General features: G+C 38.9%; 1 protein-coding gene across 2 annotated transcripts in view; it reads left to right on the top strand.

The window, feature by feature from the left end:
• The window catches only part of CTNNA3 (catenin alpha 3), a 540,343-nt gene that overhangs the window by 340,039 nt on the left and 175,851 nt on the right, over window positions 1–24,453 (top strand). For both annotated transcript variants that reach the window (XM_059820900.1, XM_059820901.1), the window contains exon 10: window positions 5,417–5,509. In XM_059820900.1, coding sequence (XP_059676883.1) covers window positions 5,417–5,509 — 93 coding nt within the window. The remainder of the gene's footprint in view (window positions 1–5,416; window positions 5,510–24,453) is intronic.

A 24,453-nucleotide genomic window follows, 5' to 3' on the forward strand; every position in this document is an offset into this window, starting at 1 on the left:
AGGAAGTATTTACTATGAAGAATAGGAAGTCTTCAGCAAGAAGAGGAAACACAAGTTTTCTTGGAATTAACAACTTAGTCATCCATAGTGACTTACAGTATGAGTGAGTTAGGAGTCTGGATAAAAAAATGAGAAGACACGGAGCTCTTATTGGTGGAGTGAGGGGGATCATATCTAAAGAACATGTTGCTTCATGTAGTACAACTTAAATAAGAGGAATTTAGTTAGTTGGCAGACTGTCTATTCCCAAGAAAATACTCCTTTTTGGGAGTTAATGCAGTGAATTTGACTGGAAAACAAAATCCTTGGGGGTGCATTTAATCCTTAGTTTGCAGTGTGGACAATTGAATAGTAAAGCTGTTTTCAACTGAGAATAAAACAGGCGGTGAGGCAGTGCAGTGATTTATTCATTCTTTTGCTACTTAAAAATCTCACTTTTGCATTTGGTGTGCATATGTGTTCTCAACTTGGAGTCAATTCTGAAGCATGATTTGTTCTTAAACCACTGTCACGCGTCCTTGAGTCATGGTTGGTATGTCTCTCCCAAGGACTCTTAATAACAGGATTGTGCTTTCCTCTTTCTTTTCAGCAGAATCAATGTGGTAAGACCTCTTGGTCCTTTCACAGTGAAGAGACAGTCTCACTTTGCATGTGAACCTCAACTTGTCCTGAGGCTCATAATGATTGGACATGCTTTTCTGTTGTCTACAGGAAAGACATTACTTTATCTTCATTACCTCTGGCAGTATTTGGCTTTAGGACATTGGCTGTTGCAAATTACACACCTTCCAAAGAATTTTTTTGTCACCTCTTTCTGGAGATCCACTGGAAGTAATTAGTGGATCTCCAAGGTATTTTGCCTATATGTATTTGCCCTTTTGCCTTGTAATCTCCAGTGGAAAGCATTTGGAAATCTGAGGTTGAAAGAAGCTGAGGACTTCTTAAAGCATGTATCCTCCACTTGGGGAGAGAACATTAGGATACACAGTGTGAATGCACTTGGTGAGCATAGTCAAGGTAAAAAGCCTTCCATCTGGAAGAATTTTTGACAACAGCACAAACTTGTTCATGTATAATGTAGCTCAAACAGCCTCTAAATATTTTTTCCTTTTCTATTCAATTGTTAGATAAAGAGTAGGAACTGAAAAAGTTCCTGCACACATTTTCAGGTAAAAGTTTTCCAGTTGTGGGCTCTCCTAGATACACATGCATGCTCCATGTAATGCGTAAGTCAGTGAGAGGAATATGATTAGTTGATTTTTTTTTTTAACTGATTGCATCTAGTATACACAGGTCTTACTCTTCAAGAATTTCTAGCCTGAAAAGTCAGTGGCTCACCAAATTCTAAAGAGAGGAACCCCCTCTCCCCAATAAAGAAAGGCAATTGTAAAAATAAAAACACAAGTTAAAGTGCGTGTAAGAAGCTCATTTAATAACTTCAGGAATATAAAGGAAATGTGTGTTGGCATACGATGTGTATCAAATAATACAGTCCTTGGTGCCTTCATAATCTAAAAATCCTAACTGGCTAATGGAATATTTTATCTATTGCCAGTGCTGCTCAGTTCAGAGTCTTCCTGCTCCCACTGCACCTTAATTAGCATATTAATTGATGTTGCTAAAACTCAGCATGGGTGGTTTGTTCACTGTTCTTCATGTTTTCAAGGAAGAGCTAACTGCTTTCGTAGTATCTTGGAAATGTTTGGAGAGAATGGTTATGAATAGACACATTGTATTGAGTACTACAAGTTGAAGAAACATGCTTTTTCACATGGCAAAAAAAAAAAAAGTTGAAAAATCTCTGATAGCTTTTTTTTTTTTTAAAGTTCTGTTGGAGCTGATTTCAGTCAGACCAGCCTCCAAGAAAGCTTTGTCTTTCGTCCTGACAAACTTTGCTCTTCAGAAAGAGGATGATTTTCTGACTGAGAGGAATCATTGGCTCTTCATTTTGCTATTTTATTTATTTTTGAAGTTGCAGTGTACTTGGGCTTGAAGTCCCTTTAAGGGACGCTAGTGACTCTCTTGGAGAATACAAAAGAAATGTGATGTATTTGTGCAGCTTATATTGCTTAGGGAAGAGACTGTGGCGTAATAAAGGATTTTTGCTATTTGAGAAACCTTCCAAGATGTGCATGATACTTTCAGGAAAGTAAGGTGATAGGTCTTCTCTGAGCTAGGGCTTGATTTTCTTATGGGTTATAGGCATTTAGTATTCATGAAACACCTTGTCATCCTTATTAGCAACATTACAGCTTCAAAAGAGACTTCAGGTTCTCAAATGCCCTGCCCTATGCTTGGAAAAATTACACACACACCCTGTTTGACTCTTTCCATCTGATTTATTTGGATTATTGTGTTTTGGATTTGTGTTAAGGAGATCTCTTCAGGAGCTGGTGAGGAAAATACTAACAGTGAGTGCACTGATGGTTGAGACCACGCTAATGGCTTACTGGAATCTAGACTGTCTTTTGGGTGGAACAGCTGTTAGTCTAGTCATCTACTGAGACTGACAGAGAACCCTTGTACTGACGCATAAGCTACATGTAGAAAAGTGGTGCCACTTAAATTCCAGGAGAAGAAAATTCTACCCGTTTTCTAATGGAAAAAAAAGATTTGCTAATGTTGATCAAAATGAAAGGCAAAGGACTAAATTCACTGTTGGTGTAGCACTGTAGTATGAATTCCAAGTACCCAGCAGAAATGTAGCCCGATGAATTTATGTATTCTAAAGTAGCCAAATACTTTCTTTAACTTCATTGATTTTTAAAAGACATCTAGTGTAAATAATACAGACCTCTGTGTGTTTGTCATTGTAAAGTGGCTTAACATAAATTCCTGATGCTCATATCCTTAGTTTGCTGCTTGTGCTTTGCGAATACTATTATGCATTGGGCCGTCACCAAGGAATACTTAAAGCTGAAGAATCAGGAGGGGAAGTGCAAGATCAGAAACAGGTTTTCCTCTCTCTATATATATATATTAAAACCCCCATGGCTGTTGACTTCAAATAAAAGAGAATACTTGTGGATTAAGAGATCCTTCCTGACCTGAGCATGTTTTGTCAGAGAAGAATCACGCTTTTTTACCCTTCTGATCTTCAACGTGATCTGGTAACATGCACATAATTTGTCCCCAGATGCTGATCTGCTACGTAGATCCATTGGCGGGGATTGGTTTAGAGTTCATTCTCATACTTTGAGCAGGGGTTGGACTATATGACCTCCGGAAACCTCTTCCAATCTCAATTATTATTCTGTGAATCTGTGACACAATTGATGTTAAGGATTGGATTTGTCCTCCGTTTTGAAATGGAGATGTTTCAGCCAGTGCAACTGGGAAACAGGATAAAAAATTGTTTTAAGCTGTCTCTGTATCTGCCTTGCACATCAAGACGGGGACAAAACATTTATCGCTTACAGCAGAGAACTCAATCTTAAAACTGTTCTTACTGGTAAGCAGGAGGTACATATTGCGCACGTTTGCAGTGGATCCCAAGAAGATAGAAGTAAAGTTTTTCTGGGAACTGTGAAATGAAATTGGAAAAAGAAAAAGCTGCTGAGAGAGTTTATTTTGTCCTGGCGGAATGGCTTGTATTGCCCTTTTTTAGTTTTTTTTTTTTTTTTTTTTTAACCTTTGAAATGTCACTGCTTTAGGCATTGAGGAGCTTTTTAAGAAATAGATCAATAATATTTGCACTGAGCCTTGTAGAGTGCTTCTTTTTATACATGATATATGAATGCAGTGTTACATTTGGGATATACAAGCAGCTCAGTGACTGGGGCAAAGAAAATACTCAAGCCAACGTGAAGTAGTTGTTGTAAGCAATATTGAAAAACCGTGACCTTCAATCCAAAGAAAAATAACTGATTTTTTTGGCGGAGAGGGAATAGTGTCTTTTAGAGTTGTATTAATGATGACACCAAAACATCTGTAGGTAACTTAGAGCTGAAGAGTCAGGAGGGGAAGTGTAGGATCAAAAACAACTTTTCTCAAGTATTACGTTAAAAAACCCATGGCAGTTTACTTCAAATAAAAGAGAATACAGCTTGAGTGCATCTATGAAAATTGGATTTTTTTTCAGTCTTAACCCTTAGTTTTCATGTGGACAAGATAACCATGACACAGGTGGGGAACCAGTGAGTTGTGTTGGAATACCAGGGATAGGTTCATAAAATATTTATATGTAGGCACAGGTGTACATGGAAGGCCATGCATTCTAGTCCTCATCCTCTTCAGCAAGTGTCTGTCTTAGTCTTCTTTGAATTTTGGATAGGAACAGTAATTAATTTGGCTATGCACTAACTAATGCCTTGTAATTATTTACATCAGTTAAGAGTAATAAAAGCCTTTGTTGATCATCACTAAACTATTGTTCTTTCTTAGAAATAGTGTCCTAAAATGTTGATAAATGAAAATTTACTTTCATTTTGCAGCAGCTGGACTGCAGAACTCGAGTTTTGAATGATTACAAATTAACTATGCATATCTATGTTTATATCTATGTTAATATTTGCAGCACTACAGAGGTCTATGTCTCAGGCAGCTCTTGATGTACATGAACACTGGAGTGATATATATGTAATACACCTACTTCAGTGAAGGCTATGAAGACTAACAAGTGTGTAGGAGTTTACCTAAGGACATTGTATGACTTCAGTAGGATGAAAAGATCTACTGGATCCCACTATCCCAACCCCTCTTGTGCTTTTGTGAAGCCTGTCTGTTACAGCCTGTGGATCTTGAGTTGCAGTGAGCTGAAGAGAATGCTCTTTTTCCTTCATCTCTTCAAACTTGTTGAACTGTGGAGTGTCATGGAAGAGCTTTTATCCTTTAGAGGAAGCTGTATCTCCCTGGTGTATGGTAAAATAAAACAGAAGATAGACTTGTTCTTTCACAGATTTCAAGTTTCCTTAAACATTTTCAGTGTAAGTTGCACTGATAAGACTATTTCAGTAGAAAATTGTACCACTAATTAAAATAATGATCTGTGGATAGCTCAGGACATAAATCATTCTGTATTTCATTACAACAAAGGCAGGCAAATGTTATTTGATTTTTAAGGTCTGAAAAGTAAGTTGAAAAAAAAAATTAAAAAGCTGGACATGGTTTGAAGGGGTCACAAGCAATCTAGCTGAAGCCTTAGGATTTTACATTGAAATTTCCTGATGTTATCTAAACACCACTCTGCAGCTGTTATGTGCTGAACCTACGTTGGGGAGAGGTCAAGAGATCTCTTGTAACTGTCACCCATTCCCACAGCTACTTCCCCCCCCCCCCCGTGTTTCCTTGTTCAAATACGTTCTTTGACAAACTAATTTCCCCAAATAATGAAGGCTTTCTAGCAGAGATGTTTTTTGGCAAGTTTGAGAGTCAGGATGAATAGTTGCTTACAAAACTGTTTGTTTGTTTATTTAAGGTTGCTAATCTTGCTTGTTCATTGTCAACAAATGAAGATGGAATGAAAATTGTGCAAATGGCAGCTAATCACATAGAGACTTTGTGCCCACAGGTATGACTTTTTCAATTAATTCCCCTTACAGCGCACTGAACATACATTGTATTTTTGTCACACAACATAGACGTTTAGTCATGCTTCTTCAGTTTAAATTCACATTCCATTCACACAGCTTAGTGTGGTAAATGGAGACCAAATGATAAATCAAGGGCAAATACTCAGTTAATTTGTTTATTTTTTCTTAGTGGTTAACATAGGAATTGTTATTAGTCTGTATTGATTGGAAGTTTTATAAAGCTGTAAAAATTGCAATTGGAGAAACATGCTGCTCTGTTTCTGAAATTAAACCTAACTGAATGAACAGTGTAACATGGCAGGCAAATTGGGAGTATTTTTACTCTTGGAAAGGAATATGTATTTTGACCTTTAACTCGGAGTATTATTACCACTTGATTTGGTTTTTGTGTATGTGAATGTGAAAGTAGGAATTCTTCTGATTATCACCAGTGCAAAAGCTTGAGCTTTTGTCTTAAGCAAATGAATGAAAAATAGCACAGCTACAGATACATTTTTTGGTACTTAATATTTTACAAAAAGTGTATTCACTCTGTATTTGTCACGTCAGAATTATAGAGATATAAAAACTTCTGCAGTTACATCTGTTTAAAGAAAACATTTTACTGATTTCTGTGAATCTGATCTGAGTGTTTCAGCCTTGAGGCTGCATAATTTCAAGATCATTAGTTCTTTGAAGAACACTGTAGTTTACACAGTGGCCTAAATATTCTTACCCTTTTGTGTATGCTAAATGTAGTTGACATGGAAGGTGAAGAACAGATATTAATAATATGTTCAATGACAAGCTTAAGAAGTCCATTTTATGCCTGTTGAGTAAATGCAAGACTTGGGGAAAAAGAAACTTCTATCAAGGAAATGTAATATTCTGAAAATATCGCAGATCAGTGTTTTCTCTTGAATCATTCAGTTTCAATGTCTATTTTCATGACTTTTACAGTTCTATGTTTCACATCCCACTGTGTTTGATTTAATGTGTTACTGGTTTTGTAAGAATGCTGGCTTGTAAGAAGGATTCATGAGTAGCTTCTTCCAACCTCTTCGTTTCTCAAGGGCTACAAGTGCAGTTTTATAGTACATTATTATGCATCCGGATGTGGCTTTTTAATTGAAACCCGACAATTCCAGTATTGCATCTGATACCAGAAACTCCTAAAATCTAATTTTGACTAAAATACTTGTTTTTCTCCACAGCCGTTTAGGTCGCTAGGGTTTTAATTTCCTATAGTAAAATGGAAGTTTCTTCTTTCTTTTTTTTTTTTTTTAACCTCGAGGTAAACCAGGGGTGAATTAGACAGATCTATAATCATGAACTAAACAGAGAATGTGTTATGCATATGATAAGATTATATTACTATTAATTTATTGTGCAGGATTTGCTGCTTTCTTAGATAAGGACCATTCCCCACGAAAGCAATTGGCTAAGTAAGAAATAGCAGAATAAGGCTCCTGCTTTTTTCAGTAAATCAGATTATGCCATATCATTTAAAAATCCTCCACAGGGAAAGTAACTCTCTTAAGATTCCTGCGTGGCATGTCAATTAGCGTTTGGAATGGGGAAATTTGCATGTAGAACTCCCCAATGTTCTCAAATCTTTAGAGTAAAAAAATGGGATTTTATGTGCTCTGAATAATACATTTCTTGAAGGGAACCACATGGTTTGGACTGAAATCTGAAATGGTTGAACTAGAAGAAAATAAAACATCCAACCCCCCCCCCCCCCCCAAACACACCAACCAAGAAAACAGCAATGAAAACAACACCTACAGAAAACACCTTGGAGTCTTGGGAGTTCTGCAGATTTGACCAGCAAAACTTCCAATGTAGCACTGGGGAAAAGGCAGGTACAGAATTGGCAAACCCTGGAGGAAAGCCTGTTAATTGTTAGAATTCATAGACATGCTTATGTTATATTAATTATACTGTACTGTAGTTAAAATGTAGAGGGTTGATTCTGAACTCTGACCATATTTTTTTTCTCAAGTAAGATTATTAGCAAATATTTTGACTTCAATAAATGAAATAAGCTAGGCATGTGTGTTAGAGCTGATATGAAACACATAATACCTGTTCCTGAAATTTCATGAATACTTCATGAGAAATGAATTTTAAGAATATTTAATGTTAAAATAATAATGAATGGAATAAAGAAATAAAGAGCTGCTAGCATATGTTTTGATGAAGGACGAATTATTTCTGTCATGTTACTAGCTTTTGGTTGGGAGAATTTTCTCGAGTGTTGTCAGGTAGGTAAAATCTACAATGTCACTTGTTTTATGTGGGAGTCCATGTTACTTTCCTGGTGTGCAAACAAAATCATGACCTCATCAAATGCATGAGAAAGAAAAGGAAAAGAACCCACAAAAGCAAACAAACTTCTGTTTTTGAACAGCAAGGATATACATCTGTAGAGCTGTTTGGATAATACATATCTTGGGTTTGTTACCCTTATGCTTCAGTTCAGTGGCATGTTTGAAGAAGTCTCTGGTTTGTCTAATAGTCCTCTGGAATCAGGCAAAAGTACCTGATAGAGGGTAAACTTGTCAATGTAGAGATGGAAGAATATTCTAAATGTAGGAAACCAGAGATTAGCAGAGAAGGATGTGGCTTCTCTATCTAAATTCTTGATAGGTCTTTACTTTTTTTATGGTCTAATCAGCTTTCAGGTGATTCAACAAGTATGTCCAGCACACCAGGCCAACAGGAGGGAGAAAAGACCCAGAAAAACCTGTGTGTTTGTGCATAAGGAGGGTCTAGCCTGTTACTTGACCTGGCTTCTGTGTTTGTACTGTATCTGCTTTCCTTACCTTGTTTAAGGTAGGCCTCTGGTTTTGCTGGGTTGGGGAGCTCTGCTGAGGGATAAGCTTGAGGGAGAAGGATGCCTTCTGCAACAGCCTCTGAAGGAGGAAGGAGGTGAGAAGGAAGCCATTGATAGATCTTGGATGGAGTTGAAAGCCTTAGATATGTGACTTAACCTGGGATAAGGATACGGTGTTGGGGGAGAGCAGAGAAGCAACACTGAACAGTAGCTGGGGTAGGTGAAGGTGCGCTTCTTCTCTCTGAAGCTCATGTTTGTCAGAAACAAAAGTAGTGGAGGTGCTGTGGTGCACATAGTGAGAGATAATGGCATTTTTCTCCCCGAGGGAATGGAAACCAGGGAGTGCCGAGAGCGTTAATGCAGATGGATCCTGAGCTGGTATTTTTGAGGGGAAGAATGACCTTGAGCCTAAAGCTTCAAAGTGTAGATCAGAAGTGGCTAGTCTCAAGGCAGGAGCTGGGAAGAGCTTCAGCATGTCAAAGGGCTCTGGCTAGAGCATTTTTATTAGTATGAAGATCCATGGAGAGTTTTAAGGAGCAGGAGGTTTGGGCTAGTTTTGGAAGAACCATATCTGAAAAAAGAGAATTTCATGCTCACTTCCTTAGAAGATGAGATCTTGCTAGAGCTTGCTTCTACTTACCGAAATGGTGCAGGGTGATTAGTTCTGCAGTGAGCCACGTCTGTTCTGGTGTGTCATACTAGGAAGCAAAATGCAGGAAAAACACATGAATCTTCATGATTTAGCTTAATCTTTATTCAGTGATAAATAATTTTTAAAAATCATTCAATCCCATGCAGTATTTTTATCACCTATTTTTAAAAAACCAAGGTATACACTGGTATAACCAGAACCTCAGATCTTAGTATTTTACTAGTTTCTGGTTTTCTGTGAAGTATTGAGAGATAGATAGAAACTATCTAGCTATAAAGCTATTAGGTGAGAAGGAAATCTGTGTAGCAGGAAATCCATTAAAGGTTGAGCTGCTGTTTGTGTTTAAAAATTAAAAATAAAAATGGAGAGGAGGGAAAATAGCCTTAAAAAAGAGAGTGTGTGTGCATCTTGAGCTATTTTAAATGTATATGAAGCTGTTACCTCATTTCTTTTCTTATCTTGCACCTAACCAGGAATATATCAGAACCTAAAGCAGATATTACAGCATATTTCAGAACTAGTTCCTAAGCCACTGGAGGAGGTTTGCAAAGATGTAAACGTTCTTTATAGCTAGCTATTGTCAATGCAAAATGTATTGTATGGAAGACATGGATTCAATGGATAGGAAATGCATGCTGAGCCAGTTAAATTCATGGTCATTTCTGATGTGTAGCGTACATACTCAGATAGCGATACTGGCTCTGAGAATGTTGTCTGCTTGAGTCTTGTCTTTGTGTTCAGGCTCTTGGAGCTGTTGGATAAAAAGTAGTGCCGATTGCACGTCATTTACTGAGTACATAGGATGAAGGGGGAGTGCCTTGTGGTAGGCCAAAAACTGTCACAAGCAAGACAGAGTTACAACCCAAGCAAGACAGAGTTACAACCCATAGTAGATCTGAATACTAGAGTTCATTTAAGAACCAGGGAGATAAGGTTTTACCCTGCTTGATGATACCACATGCTCACTCATTTGTTTTCCCCACAGTGTTATTTTCACTAGGTCTCAACTTTCCTTCCCAGCGGGATGATTTCTGCTAGTCCAGGAAGGTTGGGCAGAAAGTCAGGGCGGTTTTGCTCGCAGTCACCTGTCTCAGGCCTTACTGTCCAAGGTCCCTGCATGTCTCCCGGTATTTTTCTCCACATATTTTTCTGACTTCCAGGATCTTCCCTTACATGTTTTCCTGATCTCCAGGATCTTTCCTCACTTCCAGGACTGTTCCTCTAGCCAGGATCTTCATCAGCCTCTTTTTGGGCCCCTAAACCCTTGATTTTTCCCAATCTAAGAGTGTGTCCAGAAGCATGAAGTGTGATCTGCCTCCTAATTGGTGGCTCTGTTTTGTGTCTCTTTATTAACTGGACACCTCAGGATCTGTCAGCTTTGTTTAGTTGAGATGTTAACAGAATTTAAAACCAGCACATACCAGTGGCAGCTGGCTGGTACCAGGCTTGAGCTCGAGAGTTCAGACTTTCCTCTTCTCCTGCCCCAGTTATCTGCTGCCTGTAAGTGTTCACAATTTAAATTACTTTTTGCCCACCACAGCCCTACACCGTTCTGAGGGAACCATTTGGAAGTAGGGGAGGTGAGTGAGTGGACCTTTAATGACAGAGCATCAGCTACACAGCCACTGTAAGTCCTCATGGCTCTTGGCATCCAAGTGGATTGGTGTGGTTCACTCCTCTGGCAGGATATGATGCCAAGGGCAGCTTACAGCTTGCTTTGAAAAAGAGCAAGTTGCAGTAATGGCTAGGCTGTTCAATAAAACTACATGTCGTGTTGCACCTGTTATATGAGGAGGCTGAGGACCAAGATTTGTATCCTAGTATGGTAGAATTTGTCTAGTGAAATACTTACTGTTAGATGGAAGCTGGCTTCCTCTCAGTCTTTGCCACTGTATCTAAGGGCATGTTTCTTCTGAGAACCATGGAACATTCGGTTGTGTATTCTCTCACATGCTGGTGTAACATCAGTAGAGGCTAGTGTTTTGCCTTGATGACTAATTATTGAGGAAAAGTATGAATGAGAAGATGTTATTTTTAAAACAAATTACATGCTTCTAACATGTCTTGACTTTCAGTTTCACCACTGGTGTATGTGGAGTGTCTCAGTTTGGAAACAAATACTTGAGATTTGATACGGTTTTGATTTATTTGTTTTGTAGTTGTAGTTGATGTGTTAGTTCTCTTGACATCTATAATACCTCGATGCATCTAATCTTAAAATTGTTCTCCAGTGGAGTGCTCCATTATAGATGGGGTTTGGTACCTGTGGTAGCATTTCTGCCCTGCACTGCTTATTCAGAGCTTTTTACTGACAAAGAATAAAGTGCTTTGTGTCACAGGCTTTACTCCTACCGATTCATATTGGTTTACTGAGTTTGTTCTATTCAGCAAATGGATATTTAAGGATGTTTGGTTTCTCTCTTACCCTATTTCTCCTTCAGTAGAAGTGTCTTCTGTAGTTCATGTAGTGCCCGTACTTCCCTTCCCCTTGCACCCTCGTTTACTTTGTACATCTGCACCTACAGTTCCTCTTACGCCTTAGCAAAATACTATGCAAGAAGTTAAGTTGGCATACTTGGAAACAGAGGCATAAGTTTGTTAGTCCTGTTCCTACAACACTTCCAGTTCAGCTGTGAGGAAAAAGCTGTAACAAACACCAAAATGCTAATTAGGATCTAAGTAAATTCATAATTCTGTAGGTATATGAAAAGGAGTGAGAAATGCAGAATGGCTGAGGTTAGACTCTAGCAACTTGTAGTGATGACTCATGACAGCAGACTTAGTTTTGAGATCTTGCAAAAACCTTCTGAGAGTACTTCACACCAGATTTCTGACAACTTTTAAAATGAGAGAATTATATTGTTACAAAATATTCATATTGAAAGATCTGATTTAAAAAAAAAAGATTGTTTATTAGATTCCATGCATATGAAACTAAACTGCCTCTTAGAGAAAACCCTTTGCTGTTTCACTCCAGCTTCAGTTAGTAGGGGCACATGGACTGACTTCATTGGGCCCCATAATTTGCTCCTCTTCTTCAAAAATCCATTAGAAGAGTCCATCTTCTATTTAGGCTCCTAAATTCACTGATGAAAATGTGAGAAACTGCTTAATATTTCTGTTGTTCTCAATGCCATTTACAGGGAGCTCAAATCAGGTGATTTCTCTCATGAACTCGTGCACAGCTTCATGGGGGATTTGGGAGAGAGACTGCTATCAGCCTTTGTGATAGGTTAGAAAGGGCACAAGACGTTTTGGTGTGTTCCCACTCTTGAAGGATGTCTTAAAAGTTTCCAGCACTTCCGTTTAGATTTCAAAGCATAAAAATATATGTATAGACTGGTCTCCCTCATTCTAAAAACAAACTAGGGGCAAATGATGAATGTTCTGGTCATACTTCTTTTTGCTTCTTTCCTGAAAACAGCCCTGTTAGTAGTCTGCTCTAAATCAGGCTGATTATTATTTTGGTTTGCAGTGCCTTAGGACCTGTTTTGGGTGTCTGGCTTTGCTGGGTTTGTTTTGCTAAGATGTAATTTTTCTTTCAATGTAGAATTCAATGCAGAAATTACACAAAACACAGAACTACTGTTTTTTAAATGGGGGCTCTCACCTTTCCCACAGAAAAGAACTCTTTGACTAAGAATGTTTAATGTGTGCAAAAGCATCTGGAAAGTATCCTATCTCAGTGCACTTTTCAGCACTTTCACAATCCAAATCAAATTGTTTATTTCTAGGCAGGTGTATCTGTCATTTTTAATGCAGTCGTTCGGATTATGTTATTTAACACCATTCAGTAAAATCACACTGCAAAATCTACTGTTAGTAAATTCTTAATAAAATGGCCAACTCCCAAAATGCAGTTTAGACATGGCCAGCAGTCAAAAGTCCTGCTGATAACTGTCTCTGAAAACGGCTACCGCTGTTCTACAGTCCTGCTGGTCATGGACTGGAACAGACAATGTGTGGCATATATTGACCTGTGTTACCTGAGCACTGATCTCTAACATACTTAGTGTATGGTGTATTGGGTTCAGTGTTGCAGTTGATTTTTATTTTTATATTTGCTGTTCTTTCCTCTCCTACATACTTCAAAAAAATTATACTAATGAAAGGATCATAACACTTGGCACATTTGTGGAAGGTAAAGCTCTAATTCTCAGTGCTGTCTTTTCTTGCTGCTTGGAACTTAATATGCTGTTAGTTATTTTAATATAGCTTGGTATGTGGTATACCACTACAGACAGAAGCTGAATTTTTGTCTCTGTGAAATCAGTGTGGTAGTTCAAGTAACATGGAGAGGTATTAGGGTAAGCAAGATGCTGACCTGATCAGTGGGAACATATTTGCACATGTCATATTTCCAGGCCATTCAAATACTGATCTGACAGCTGTCTTTAACATTTTGTATTTGGCTTGTCCAGCATAATTCATCTGGTTTTTCAATTCCAGTATGACTGTCTGGAACTGACTGCTGTATTTTGGTATTACAGATCTGCTTCTCTGTTAACACATGTACCTGCAGTGAGGAGAATGGCAAAAAACGCCAAGACTGCTTGCAAGAAACCAGCCCCTGCAGCCTTCCTTTCTTTGATTTTTAGTAAATTCAGCACAGTTGTACTGATACTTTATTTCCTATCTCTCTAGCAGGCAGTATTAAGCCTTTTGCATGTTTTTTAGGATCATGTGAAATGGTCTGTGTTTATCAGTAAAATCAGAAATACCATGGAACCAAGACTTGAGGAACTGAGGTGTGTTTTTGGAGAGAGTGTGTGTATGTTTGTCTGTAGAAGAGATCCAGACAAAGCATCTCCAATCCAGTCCACAAGCCACTTGTATTCTGTCCTCTTCCATGCAAAGTAGCATGGAAGCCTTCAGCAGCCTAGTAGTGACAGCAGTGTGCCCTACACGTACAGATACTCAACTGAGAAGCTCTGATTTCCAGGCAGGGCTTGCATGTTCTCTGCATTCTTTCCTAAAACTATGATCATTACTTTGTTATGCTTCCTATATATTTTGCTCAAGCTTTAAACGTGAATGTCCTATACATTTTTTTTCTCAAAATTAAACATTTTATCAGTGTGTTTTTCCTGCATAAAAAAAGAAAAGGGAAATTTAGTCTTTCCTTTGAGCTATGTTCCAATTTACACTTAAATTGTTTAGCCCTTTCTGGCTGATACAGATAGATGGATATTATTTACTTCTGTGTTATTTTCTAGAAAGTAGCTGCTGCATTGAACAAACCTGAAATTCTTGTTCACAAAAATGAGGCTTGATAGCTAATAAGTGGGCAGCATCTTTTGTTGATGTGTTACATTTTTCAGGTATTGGAGTTTAATTATATATTTTATGATGCTGTGGATTTTTGAAGCTAGCAATTTACATTTCCTATATATTTACTTTTTCATCAGAGAAAATCAATCATCCATTTTGCTATTTGCTCTGGTACATTAAGTGGTGGGGGACACTGAAGAAATTTTTATTAGCCTCATAAAACCTCTTCACCAATATCACTTTAATAACCACAATTGTTACATCTTCTTGGTTGAACCGTCTGTGTGGCATCTCCTTTTATCTGTCTTAATACCATTTTCTTCAAATACAGCAGTCTTGTGCAAGGGCAGAAGTAATGGGGGAGAACATGGTAAATCAGCGAGTTCTCTACCATCTGCTTTAAAAGAGATAAAACAGATGTTAGTATCTCTAACAGTTTCAGACATCTTCTTAAATACCATCTCCAGCCTTCCAATTGAGGGATTAATTAAAAGTACATACCATGCCTTAATAATGATATTTCTAAAACTAAAGGAAAGATATTTTGGTGATGTGATACATTTTTCATTTAAGAAGAAAAGTCCACACACAATGCTGCTGAAGTTAAGGAAGACATTGTCACTAACCTTGATAGCTGCGGTAGTCTGCTTGAACATTCCTATGTTTAATTCCTTCTCTTACACCTTTGTTACACAACCAGTTTGATCTGGCATACATCATCAGTGTGGCTAGAGATTTGATCTCCTTCCCTACTCTCAAGATGTTATTTCTGCCTCCTTCCCTTGTGACTAACAATAGCAATCATACAGCTATTCAGTGATCTGGATCAGGAAACTGATGCAGCTGAAAATTAACCTGGGAAGCAAGCAAGAAGGTTAGTTTTCATTCAGGTCAGTTGCCCGATGTAGTTTTCCGTATGGATGTATGAACACTGCTTGCTGGCTCAAGGGAAGGAATGAGGAAAAAGGAGCCTAAAGGAGGAGCAGGCCACTGCTTTTGTTGACACTGCAGACTAATGCCAGGTTAAGCTGACAGCGGCACAGCTTTGGTTAGAAGTTACCGTTTGTTTTCAGTATTAGTAGATAGCTGTTGTTACCAGATACTAGGAGACACTGCATTGAAAAAGTTCTTAGTCTAGTCCTCAAGTATAATAATACGATCCTGTTTGGCTGGATGATCCTTTGTACCATGAGAACACTGCAGTCTTAATGTGATGGGCAGTCTGCAGGAAAGGAACATGTACAAAACCAGCCATGTTCCAGTTTCCAGTCTGGCTATCTGACTAGGACTGAAAATGATACAGAAAAGAAAACCTTTCTCATATCATCTGGTGTCATTTACTGGCATTAGTAGTTGTAGGATGTTACCTTTTTCTGCTCATGAAAATCGAGGTTTGTTGTTTTAAAAAGATGATAAAGCATGTGGTATTTTTAGCTGGTTAGGGTACTGTGGAACCCTAAAGCTGTGGGCCACCAAAACGTATTGGAAGGCTTAATGCTTTGTGCTTTTATACAATTAGACTTAGCTGGATGTTTGCTTTGGCTTGAGCTTTGCCAATAAACAGATTTTGAAGGGGAAAAAAAATAATACTATGACTGTTAGATTCCCTTGAAAGTCTCGTGTTGCCTGTGACTGCTTGGCTGTTTTGTGATAGTACTTGGAGAGACAATAATTAACTACAAAATGCCTTGAGGTTTTCAGTCTTAACTTTCATCTTCCAGCATCTGTTGTGTTGGAGTAGAATCCTCAACAAATTCTCAGCTTGTAATACTACATAAAAATACCAACCCTGAGTGGCCTCAACTTCTGTAGCAAGAAGCTGTTCTGTTTTACCCTCTTCTCCTTGCCCCACCTGCAGTTAGTGGACATAAGACATGAGAATGATTTTCTTAAAGCTGCTGGAGGATATTTGCTGTAGATTCATATTGCACAGAAGCGCTATGAATGTTTTATAAACAATTTATTTTTCCCTGTGCCTTTAAAACTTGAAAGTATTCTTCCTGGAAAGGTATTTCTTTTTTATCTCTTCAACTTCATCCTTTTTTCTGACTTCATAAGCTTTCCTGAGATGCCACATTTTGTTGGTGACAGTCCTGCAGCAGAGTGTCAGGGAAGGAAAGAAAGGTAGTAAAACATCATTATTAGAGACTTGTGATAAAAAACCTGCAGAGTCTGGGGAGGAGGGTGGTCATACAGTAGGAAAGCTTAGAGTAGTACAAGGCAGCAAAATAATACCACTGTTAAGAGCTGTAGTTTTGCATGGGTTTTGGAAGAGAGGGGCGGACAGCAATAAAGAGCAGAGAATACAAATGCTATGGCATGCAGTAATAGGTGTAAATAGCATAGGTTGACAAGGGAACATCTTCCTCTTCTTGAAGCAAGAAGCTAAAACACACTATCGATACATGGTTCCATCTGACATAACTTTGTTCTGTGGCATTGGGCATATCACTGTTATCAGCTGTTTACCTAATTTTGACATGCTTTTCAACTGGAATACCCAGCAATCTTTGCTGGGTAAAAGAATGGCTGGATGGCCAGGCCCAAAGGGCTGTGGTGAATGGAGTTAAATCCAGTTGGTGTCCAGTCACAAGTGGTGTTCCCCAGGGCTCAGTACTGGGGCTGATCTTGTTTAATATCTTCATCAATCGTCTGGATGAGAGGATCGAGTGCACCCTCAGTAAGTTTGCAGATGGCACCAAGTTGATCTGCTTGAGGGGAGGAAGGTTCTGCAGAAGGATCTGGACAGGCTGGATGGATGGGCCGGGGCCAACTGTATGAGGTTCAACAAGGCCAAGTGCCGAGTCCTGCACTTGGGTCACAACCACCCCATGCAACGCTACAGGTTTGGGGACGAGTGGCTGGAAAGCTGCCTGGTGGAAAAGGACCTGGGGGTGTTGATTGACAGCCATCTGAAGATGAGCCAGCAGTGTGCCCAGGTGGCCAAGAAGGCCAACGGCATCCTGGCCTGTATCAGAAATAGTGTGGCCAGCAGGACTAGGGAAGTGATTGTGCCCCTGTACTTGGCGCTGGTGAGGCCGCACCTCGAATCCTGTGTTCAGTTTTGGGCCCCTCACTACAAGAAAGACACTGAGGTGCTGGAGTGTGTCCAGAGAAGGACAATTAAGCTGGTGAGGGGTCTGGAGCACAAGTCTTATGAGGAGCGGCTGAGGGAACTGGGGTTGTTTAGCGTGGAGAGGAGGAGGCTGAGGGGAGACCTTATTCGCTCTCTACAACTACCTGAAAGGAGGTTGTGGAGAGGTGGGTGCTGGTCTCTTCTCCCAAGTGGCAAGTGATAGGACAAGCGGAAATGGCCTCAGGTTGCACCAGGGGACGTTTAGATTGGGTATTAGGCAAAACTTCATTACTGGAAGGGTTTTCAGACATTGGAACAGGCTGCCCAGGGAGGTGGTGGAGTCACTGCCCCTGGACGTATTTAAATGATGTGTGGATGAGGTGCTTAGGGACATGGTTTAGTGGTGGACTTGGCAGGGTTAGGTTAACGGTTGGACTTGATGATTTTAAAGGTCTTTTCCAACCTAAACAAGTCTATGATTCTAAGTGTGATGGGGATTCTCATGGGTGCTTCAGCACCCTGGAGGCAGCTGGTGATGTAGATGGTGGGGAACAGACATAAGCGCTTAGTCTGGCAAGCACCAAGGGAAGTGAACGAAGTAGACATAAGTTCGATGTAGTTGCAGCATCGGCAGGGTGGGGCTGCATCATCCACGTTCTGTATGTGCATATATGTCCTATGAGCTGCAGCTAAGGTACAAGCTTTTTGACAATTTCTAGTGTCTTCTGCACAAGCTTGCAAAGCAAAGGCACAAGCATTCTTTTTCCTTTTTTTTCCCTGCATACCCAGCTTCTCCCACTATCACTGATGCAGGGTCAGACTTCAGTGAGTTGGGGAGATTCTAGCACATCTCTCAGGGAAGTGTCTGACCTGGAGACGTGTAAAGAGGTGTATCCTACAAAATTTGGCTGATTCATGTCTCTGATGAGCTTTCAAGTTTTTAAATTAAGCTTTTAAATGGTTTCCAGAGAAGTCGCATCAAATTCAAGGCTGCAGATGATTACCCTTCTTGGGTTCTCATGATTTCTTCCTGGAAACTAAAATGCTAAAGTGTCATTAAAGAAGGCAAAGAGAGGTAACATGATTTGCAAGTGGATTTTCAGTCTTATATTTGTGGAATGATAAATGCAAAGTATAATTTGACTATCTGCTTTACTAAAATCCAAATTAAACATCATTAGGAAATATATCAGTAAAAGCAGCATTGGAAGTAATAGTAAAAGTAGCAAGTACAGCACCAGTTTGTTTGATTCCTCTATCTCTTAGATGATTGTGTGTTAGTGTTGATATTGTTACGCGGCGTCTGGGCTAATTTGCTATTCTGAGTTAGAAAAAGCTTCGTTTACTGTCCTAAAGCTGTCACTACTATTGTAAACAGAATAATTTCAAGCAAAGTTTTCTTTCTCATTTCTTTGGAACTTGCTGTGTGATGTGACATGCTAGCTAGATGTGAACTCATGTTTACGTTTATGCATAAAATAGGGATAAGGTATGTGTGTTTTTCACACTGTTTCTTCTGTCTCCTTTCCACTTTTTCTGGGAAAACACAAAATGGATTTTTAAATTAAAAACTGCAGTCACGTTAACTTTGTATTCTATTATAGCATCACTGAAATTCTTGAAGCATGCAGACTCTGTTGGTATTGATGCTTTAGGCATATCTCCAAGGCAGAATTATTACCCATACATGCATAGTTTTTTGGGAAAGATGTTCTCATAAGGAATTTTTTTCTGGCGAGCACACTGCATCCTTCCGATGTTTGTTTTACCCATACCTAAATTGTGGTGTGTATAAGTAATTAGTGATGCTTCAAAAATCACCCCGTTTCTCATTTCCTTAACAGTACATCTGTCTATCGGAGCCAAAGCTTGCCTCTTTCTTGATCCTATTTTAAATCAATATTCTGCTGTGGTTTCTGCATGTGGAAAATAGACCAAAGGACTAATGACATTAGAAAAATAGTATCAACAACAGGGAAAAAAGTAGTCATTTGATGGTGGGTGACCTACAGTTTAGGTAGTGTTGGGTTCCTCTTTTACAGGATGATAATGTGAATGATGTGTAGGGACCTAATTTCATGATTATGAGTCTCTGCGCTTTGGCTTCAGAAACGATTCTTAATAATAACAGAGGAATAAAGATTCTTTCCTAAGGGGAGGCAGGGGAGGAAAAATTTCTTTATTTTAATTTCTCATTACCTGCCCTGAACTATCCTCACTGTCTGGAAAGTAACAAGGGTTTTGTATTGTTTTTTGCACTTCTTTCAGCTCCTAGGTTGTACAGACTCTGTATATGAAATAACAAGACAGAAAATGAAAACTAGGAGGAAATGTGGAAACACTTAGCTTAATGCCGTGCATGCCTGCTAAGATACTGTCAATATATTGTTTTCACTTTGCACCATTTTCTGAATTCAGAATTGGTTTGGGGTGGTTTGTTTTGTTTTGTTTGGCTGCGGAGGAGGATTTTGCTTGAGAGAATTCTGGAAAAAGTTATTTGAAACTGTTTTGGTGGGAGATATTTCACTGGGGGGAAAAAAACCGCAACCTTACCAACGAAAACCCCTGAAAATGAAGTGGCAAGGATCTTTGGGACTACAACTGTTTACCAAGGGGACAAATAAACTTCTGTTACATTGGCTTCAGTTTGCAGCTACTTTAGCATAACACATCTGGTGGTGTGACGTAGCATTTGTTTTGGAGGAACTTGTAAGATTGTCAAGGTGTTAGTGATGTTCGTATATATGGAAATGTATGTCCCTGAGCAAACGGTATTCTCTTTAAGGTACAATATTGCACTTTATATATAGGAATGTAACTGAAATGTTACACCCTTCTGTGATGAAATCATATGATGCTGATTCTTATGGCCTAATTCCATTCATATAAAATAGATTACTGGAAATAAATCTCTTATTTTAGAGTCCTCCCTTGTTCCTGAATATATAGACTATATCTGATTTGTCATGATGCATTTGCATAATGCTCATGATACTGTCTTAATCTGTTAGGTCCTAGGTCTTACTGTGTCTTTCAGCTGTTCTCAGTGTTTTCATTGTTGTTTCTCAAGCCTGTTTTTCCTCCTGTATACCTTTACAGGATGACTTGATGAGAATTAGATTCCATGTTTTCAGATGAGGTGATGCCATTACGTACATTGTGGGATTGTAGTGCTTTCAAGAATATTATTAGGGTTTGCTAGGCTACGCAAACAACCTGATGTGTACTTGTAGAATGTTTTGGATTTGTTAAGAGCTCTATGAAAACCTTAGCATTGCTGGCTTTCACTTTTTTTCCCCCCATATTGTCCACATCTCTTCCTGCTAGGATATTAAATAGACATCAGTCTTAAATTACTTTTTTCACTCTGAATTTTAACTGTTCCTTTCAGTTAGCTTCCTCAAATACTGAACTGTTAACCCACATAACTTCTGATACCCAGTCATTCAAATTAGGCCTGGATAACAGGATGGTAGTGGTTGTCCTGGTCAAGGATGTTGACGCTAATTAGCCTCTAATAGTAAGAGGATGTGCTATAGAGAATGGTCTAACCACATGACTAAAATAAGAACATCAGTAGAAAAACATGTGACTTCATGTGTAAAACCAACCATAGCTGAAGCTTTAGTGATACAGTTTCAGTTAATTAACAGGCTATTAGTATTTAAATATTTCCTAAAAGTATTGAGTCTTCTTATTTAACTGCAAGCAGCCTCCCTCCATTTCCAGTCCTATTATTATTGAAGACAAGTGCCTCACCTGAAGTGTTGTTCTGGAAGCAATACTGCTAGAAAAAGAAATTAGTAGGTGTGGGGATTTTGGCTTTTTCTTCTGTTCGCAGTTGTGTTGTTTTAGGTCCCTTAAAATTAACTGGGTGAGAGGATCAGGAAAAGAAGATTTGAGTGTTTGTACATTGCAGCAGAGAGAGAAAGCCTAGCAAGGTCCTTGGAGCCTGCAGTGAGGGGCCAGTAGCATGCAGTGGGGCCTCAGGAGGACAGAAGAAACTCCGGGGATCAGAAGGGGCAGGGCAGTGCTTGCTGCAGCTTAAGTCTTTGACTGTGGCAGCAACAGGGGAAAAGTTGAAGCTGGGCTTTTCTGTCTGCATGAGTGACATGGAATGTATCTGAGGATGTCTGTCAGTCCCACTTGTTCACCAGACTGTTTCTACCTATTCTTTCCAGAGGCACTTCAGGGATTTTTGACCTCCATGTCCCCATCTCTGTGTAACTCTCCTAAAGCTTTCTGCTTGTCTGTCTATTCAGTAACTCCAATCAGCTCTTGACTTCTTTGCTCAGACCATACCATAGTTCATAGATGTTACAGGAAATGAGGGTGTCATGGTTTAAGCCCAGCTGGCAACTAAGCACCAAACAGCCGCTCACTCACTCCCCCCCCGCCCCAGCGGGATGGGGAAGAGAATCAGCAAAGTAAAAGTGGGAAAGCTCGTGGGTTGAGGTAAGAACAGTTTAATACGTGAAATAAAATAATAATAATGATGATGATGATGATAATAAAAATTGTAATGAAAAGGAAAATAACAACAACATACAAGAAAGACAAGTGACGCAAATGAAAACAATTGCTCACCACCCTCTGACTGATGCCCAGCCCAAGCAGTGGTCCCTGGCCAGCTTTCCCCCTAGTTTATATACTGAGCATGACATCATATGGTATGGAATATCCCTTTGGTCAGTTGTGGTCAGCTGTCCTGGCTGTGTCCCCTCCCAACTTCTTGTGCTACTCACTGGTGGGTGGTGTGAGAAACAGAAAAGGCCTTGACTCTGTGTAAGCACTGCTCAGCGATTACTAAAACATCCCTGTGTAACCACACTGTTTCCAGCACAAATCCAAAACATAGCCCCATACTAGCTACTATGAAGAAAATTAACTCTATCCCAGCGAAAACCAGCATATAGGGCAGTGGCATTTAGACAAATGACTATTGAAGAAGCTTGTCTGTAATGGTGAGTTTTGTTAGAAATCCCAAGAGGGAATAAGGAACTGATTGCGTGTATTTAATAAATTTTTAGTAGATTGGGGTTTTTTTGTTTTGTTGTTGCTGTTTTGGTTGGGTTTTTTGCATAATGTACTTCAGAATGTACATGAAGCAATAGATGTGGCATATGTGTTGAGCTTTACTTACGTATTTTTTTTTTACTCAGTATATAAACTTAATCCGTATGTGTGTTCATCATTCCGAATATTCAAGGACTGTAATTGTAGTGTAGGTATACTGCAGTTGTTCTAGTTCCATTGCAGTTGTGTTTTATCTCTGTGAAGTTTGCTACATGAATGAATAGTCCATAAGGACTTTTCTATTTTATATGCAGTACACTATAAATTGGACTAAAGATTTGCTTGGCTATGAGATCCAATAAATGGAAGGTTAATTGCATAAGCTTCATTTTTATATTGTCACTTCAGTATGCAGCTAACTTAATTGATAATTATGAGTGTTCTATTCAGACACAGGGTTTTTTAATGCTGAACACCTTTCAAGATCAAGTCCCAAGACTCTGAACTCCCATGGAGAGTTTCCTTTATGCCTGCATATTCCAGAAAGCTTTACTGAGCTATAGGAGTATAACTTGTGCTGTTGACAGTATAGTTTATCTCAGTTTGATCAGCAAACTCAGCTATCACCAGTGCTGATAATTTTTATACCAGTATAGTTGGTATACTGTGATAGAGCTTTTACACAGCCTAAGAAAATGCAGAAAAAGCTTACATCTCTAAAAAGCATTGCTGTATCAAGAGGCTTTGTTCTCAATTTAATATGTTTATACTGAACTGCAGAGAGTGGAGCTCCAGTTCTGAATGGAGCACTGTTGAAGATACGACTTCCACTATGGTTTTGAGTGTAAAATAACAAATGAAACTTTTATAAATGGAACTCTGTTTTGAATATTTTTTTTATTTCCTCTTTCATATATCACTAAGTCTTGAGGATTACTTTAGCCTTCCATTTCAAAAATTTGCTTCTCTTGAAATTAAAATTTTCATTTGAGAATGCATTGCTGAAGGCTTGATAAAATTTTGTGAAGTGATCTGTGCTTTCTGAGCAGAATCTAGTTGTCCCCCACATACATAAACCGTGGATGCAAGAAGGTAATTGTTTAGTTAGAATTAAAACTGTAGCTAAAATTGTTTAAAGTAATTGACCAGTGTTATTATTTGCTTGATCCTAAGTGAGATACTGGATACTAGGTGTATATCTAATATAAAAAATAGAGTTTGAGGAACAGCATTTGTTGATTGAGTAGAAAAATGCACTTTTGATTCTTGAAATAAACTAAGGGATTTGTGCGATCCAGCCCCCCATACCTTTGCATATCATATGCAAAACATTCTCTGGGTCATTTACAGACACTGTATTCAATAGGGCAGAAACAGAAATGTTTGTTCTGGTTACTTCAGTGCCAGTATTGCAAAATAGAGAAGGTAGAAGTACTTAACAACTGAAATTACTAATTTCATGCAAATCGGGCATCTGCAGTCTGACCTGCAAAAAAACCCCAATGTGTTCTGTGATCTGCTGTCTGCTTCACTTGTCAGGTCAAGCGAATTAGTTCTGGAAGGGAGGTGCTGTCAAATGGATTTAAAAATCAGTCTTTACGTGTTAAGACTATTTTGTCTACTGTCTCCAAAAAACAAACTGTCCACCCAGTGTGAATACTGAATACTTCCCTGCATTTTCAGTTGTTTTGCACTTCCGTAACATTTTAAACTAAAAATAATGGGCATGTCTCTAATCTTTTAAGCTTTATTTTTATTTTCTTGTCTTGGAATATTTTATTAAAGTCTCTGCTCAGTCCCTGAAGTGGGACTTTCCTGAAGAAGGTCTCCAAATGCATTCAGAAACGTGCATGTAGTCTCTATGTAAAACCAAGACATAGCTGTGTACAGGGGTAGGGGGGAGCTTTAGAGGACTGTTTGGTGTGTGTGTTTTTTGGTTTGGTAGGGTTTGTTTTGGGGTTTTTTTGTTTGTTTGTTTGTTTTGTTTTGTTTGGTAGGGTTTGGGTTTTTTTGGTTTGATAGGGGTTGGGGGTTTTGTTTGGTTGGTTGGTTTTGGTTTTGTTCTCTTCCTCAAGAGTGCATCATGCCT

Source organism: Gavia stellata, chromosome 9, assembly GCF_030936135.1.
Source record: "Gavia stellata isolate bGavSte3 chromosome 9, bGavSte3.hap2, whole genome shotgun sequence".
Lineage (NCBI taxonomy): Eukaryota > Metazoa > Chordata > Aves > Gaviiformes > Gaviidae > Gavia > Gavia stellata.